At 49.5% G+C, this 3,235-nt stretch overlaps 1 protein-coding gene across 1 annotated transcript; it reads right to left on the reverse strand.

Annotated features, from left to right (window-relative positions):
* Positions 1 to 1,146: 1,146 nt before the first annotated feature.
* LOC119273145 (uclacyanin-3-like) lies at positions 1,147 to 2,224 on the reverse strand. The gene is made up of 2 exons (XM_037554417.1): positions 1,883 to 2,224; positions 1,147 to 1,776 (listed from the first exon to the last, which is right to left on the reverse strand). The coding sequence occupies exons 1-2, from the start codon at positions 2,091 to 2,093 to the stop codon at positions 1,358 to 1,360; spliced, it is 630 nt and encodes a 209-aa protein (XP_037410314.1). The 5' UTR covers positions 2,094 to 2,224; the 3' UTR covers positions 1,147 to 1,357.
* Between the last annotated feature and the right edge of the window lie 1,011 nt (positions 2,225 to 3,235).

Here is a 3,235-nt window from a genome sequence, read left to right on the forward strand (position 1 = left end):
CAAACTAAGATAATGACTTGTGATAACTTGAGGAAGAGAGGCATTCCCAAACAATTAGAATGTATACATTGTACTGAGATTGAATCTATACACCACCTGATTTTTGATTGTGTGGTAGCTAGACTTATCTAGAGAGAAGTTGAGATAATTTTTGATAAGAATTTCGAGTCTTTCCTTGAGCTGGTTGTGTAACAAGAGATTCCTACATCTAAACATAGTTGCCTCTGTTGTCCTGTGGAGACAATGGAATACTAGGAACTATCTTGTGTTTAATACAGCTAAATGGATTTCTGTCAAGCAGGTGTAGCAGAAAATAATCCAGTACATGGGGGAATGGGCAAAGCCTCAGAAGGAACTGCTAGGCGTCCAGATGGCACAATTCAGAGACCACTTACTGGTGAAGCTAAGGTCATCTCAGGAGCTGGAACCAGACTGATATGTCAGGAAACACAGTGTCATCTATCTTGGGCAAAAACGATTCAAGGTGTTGCGCATGGGGGCCGAGCCATATTGGAGGAGTTGAAGATCAACCCAAAGATAGCAGATGAGATCCATGTGATCTTTGCGCCCATGACCTGATGATGTTTGAGCCTTGAGCTTTTTGGCTTTGTTTCTCTGTTTTGGACCTGTAATTTTGGCAAACCACGAAGATTGTGTGATGGTGGCTGCCCTTTTTTTGTGTCCTTTGTGACACTCAGAGCCTGGTGTGCAGTCCAGATTTTTGTGTGTGTTTTGGTTTCATTTCTATGAAATGGAGCTGGGGGTGCTCCCCTTTTGATCGAAAAAACTTTCAACACAAATTAAAAATAAGTAAGGGACAGAGGATCCCCCTGAATGAGCCCCATTGTAGGGGTAAAAAAACTCCGTTTCATCTTAATGAAACCAAACTTTGTAATTAACAGAAATAACACAAGCCATGATCATTTGCACCCACGTGTTGTCAAAGCCCAACTTAATCATTATATCACCGAGAAAATTTCATTCCACATCATCATATGATTTGTGCATATCTAACTTCACGACACACAAGCCACTGTTCCCTTGCCTCTTTTTCATGATCGTGTGTAAACACTCCTAGGCCATTAACACATTAACAGTAATGAGTCTTCTAGGCACAAAAGCACTGTGGGTCAAAGAGATAATACGTTGTACTAACATTTTCACCCAGCATTTATAGTTTCTTAATCGAAGGAGACACAAGCATATAAAAATATAGTTGTTGTTACTGACACATGAGAAGACGGCGCACGATACATCAAAACGAACTGTGATACTAAATCGAACGGTCCCTGATTATGACACGCACATCACACACTAATTAACTGACTAACAAATTACGTAACCTACTTAGGCTTGCTCAGATAAAGCAGGCCAGGACCAATGTCACAGCTTGTGCCATGGCGCGAGCGAGGGACGCCACGAATGGCCCACCCGCGGCGGATGAATACTCCATCGACGGGGCCGGACCTGGCGCCGGAGAGAACGGCGATGACGACGGCGGTCGTGAAGACGACGGTGCCGTGGGGGGCTGTGCCGGCGATGATGCTGATGCCGGCGCCGGCGGGGAGGCAGCGCGGACGTTAATTACCAGCCTCTCGCCGGCGTTGCAGTGTCCGAGGTCGGCGCTGGCGAAGTAGGCGAAGCCTGGCGCGTCGAGGAGGAAGAGCGTGCTGCCGTCCCTCGGCACGGCGCCGGTGCCGATGCCCGCCGTCTCGTTGCAGTGATAGTATCCGGCCTTGCTCACCTTGATCACCGAGTCGTTCTTGTACACGAACTCTGCGTGTCCATTTGCATTCACAACAGAAGGATTAAGTTGATTTGGTCTCCATCTGGCAAATCAATGGATCAAACGCTCGCGTGCACCTAATCAACTGCTACTTACCGATAGAGTCCTCGACGAAGAAGGTTATGGGGGCCGCCCACTTGACGTAGAACATCTCCTTGTCCTGCGGCGGGGGCACGCGCCACCCTTCAGGGCCGCCGACCCTGTACCGCTTCCCCAGCGGCACCGCGGACGCCGTCGGGCAGAGGACGACGAGCACGACGGCGAGCGCCGAGAGACGGATCACCAGAGACGCCGCCGCCGCCGCCATATCGATCGTATCAACTGATGATCTCCGAAGAAGAGGAAGTGGTGTGTGTGTGTACTGTGTCCTACCGGTGTGTGTGTGTGTACTGATAGGATGACTGGAAATTTATAGGGGTACTACGTTGATCGAGTAGTGCCGATCGATCAAGAAGTGGTAAAACTGATAGGGTCGATCGAGGAGGGAGCGTGCATGCCTGGCGAACTCAACCGATTGCCCATTGGCGGTTAGGTCAACTCAGCGTTGCTCGCGCGCGGACGCGGAGGTGGAGAACGTGGCGTTGGACTCTCACCAGGCAGTTACTGCATCTGCATGCATCCATAGGCTTCTGACCGACGGCGGCATTACGGACAGTCGTACAGACCAAGAATTGAATGGCCGCACCGCCAACGTTTTTGGAGAATCTTTCTTGCAGTCCAGGTGTTCAGGTCGATACTGATATTTCTTTCGCAAAGAATAAAAATACTTTTTTTGCGGGTAAAAAATATACTGATATTTGAATATTTGATGTTGCATCGTGCTAACCATCGGCGGTGGTGGCTTGATACTTGATATTATCATGATGATGTTGATATCTTTTCCATGATTTTTGTGTGTCCTCTGTGTTTTCTTTTATGATAGTAGTGAAGTGGTCCGCACAACAAAATTTTATGGTTACGCCACCCCGGGTGACGCCGCAGCTGCTGCCCGGCCTCGGCCTCACGCCCGTCGGTGATGTTTCCATTTGCGCCCTCTGGGCGGATTGTGTCCTCGTCGGCCTCTTCTCCGCTGGGGCTACATGCCTACGGTGGACTCGGAGTTGATCAGACCAGGAATGACACCATGGGAAATCTTGCATCTACACGGTGGAAGAAGTTCGGAAGGAGCACGAACATTAACCCCTCCTCCCAAGGAACGGGAGGCCTCGGCTTCAGCGAGTATACTTAAGGGGGCTATGGTTGTCGAGTAAGAACACCTTAAACCCCGAGATTCCCCCTGTTTGAGTCAAGACCCGTAGTGATCATGAACCCTGCACTGCCATTTGTTAGCACGCTGGAGGCAAGTAAGAAGAACACGTGTGTGAGTGGGGCGAAAAACGGGCTCCCCTTGTGGATGCTACCCGCCCGAAGCCTTCTGATGGGGATAACTAGGCGTCGTAATAACTAGGC

This window comes from Triticum dicoccoides, chromosome 3A, assembly GCF_002162155.2.
Source record: "Triticum dicoccoides isolate Atlit2015 ecotype Zavitan chromosome 3A, WEW_v2.0, whole genome shotgun sequence".
NCBI classification, from domain to species: Eukaryota; Viridiplantae; Streptophyta; class Magnoliopsida; order Poales; family Poaceae; genus Triticum; species Triticum dicoccoides.

Coding starts and splice junctions, on each gene's coding strand:
- LOC119273145 (XM_037554417.1), bottom strand. CDS start 2,093: ATGGCGGCGGCGGCGGCGTCTCTGGTGATCCGTCTCTCGGCGCTCGCC. Junction 1,777..1,882: donor CTTCGTCGAGGACTCTATCG/GTAAGTAGCAGT, acceptor ATGGACACGCAG/AGTTCGTGTACAAGAACGAC.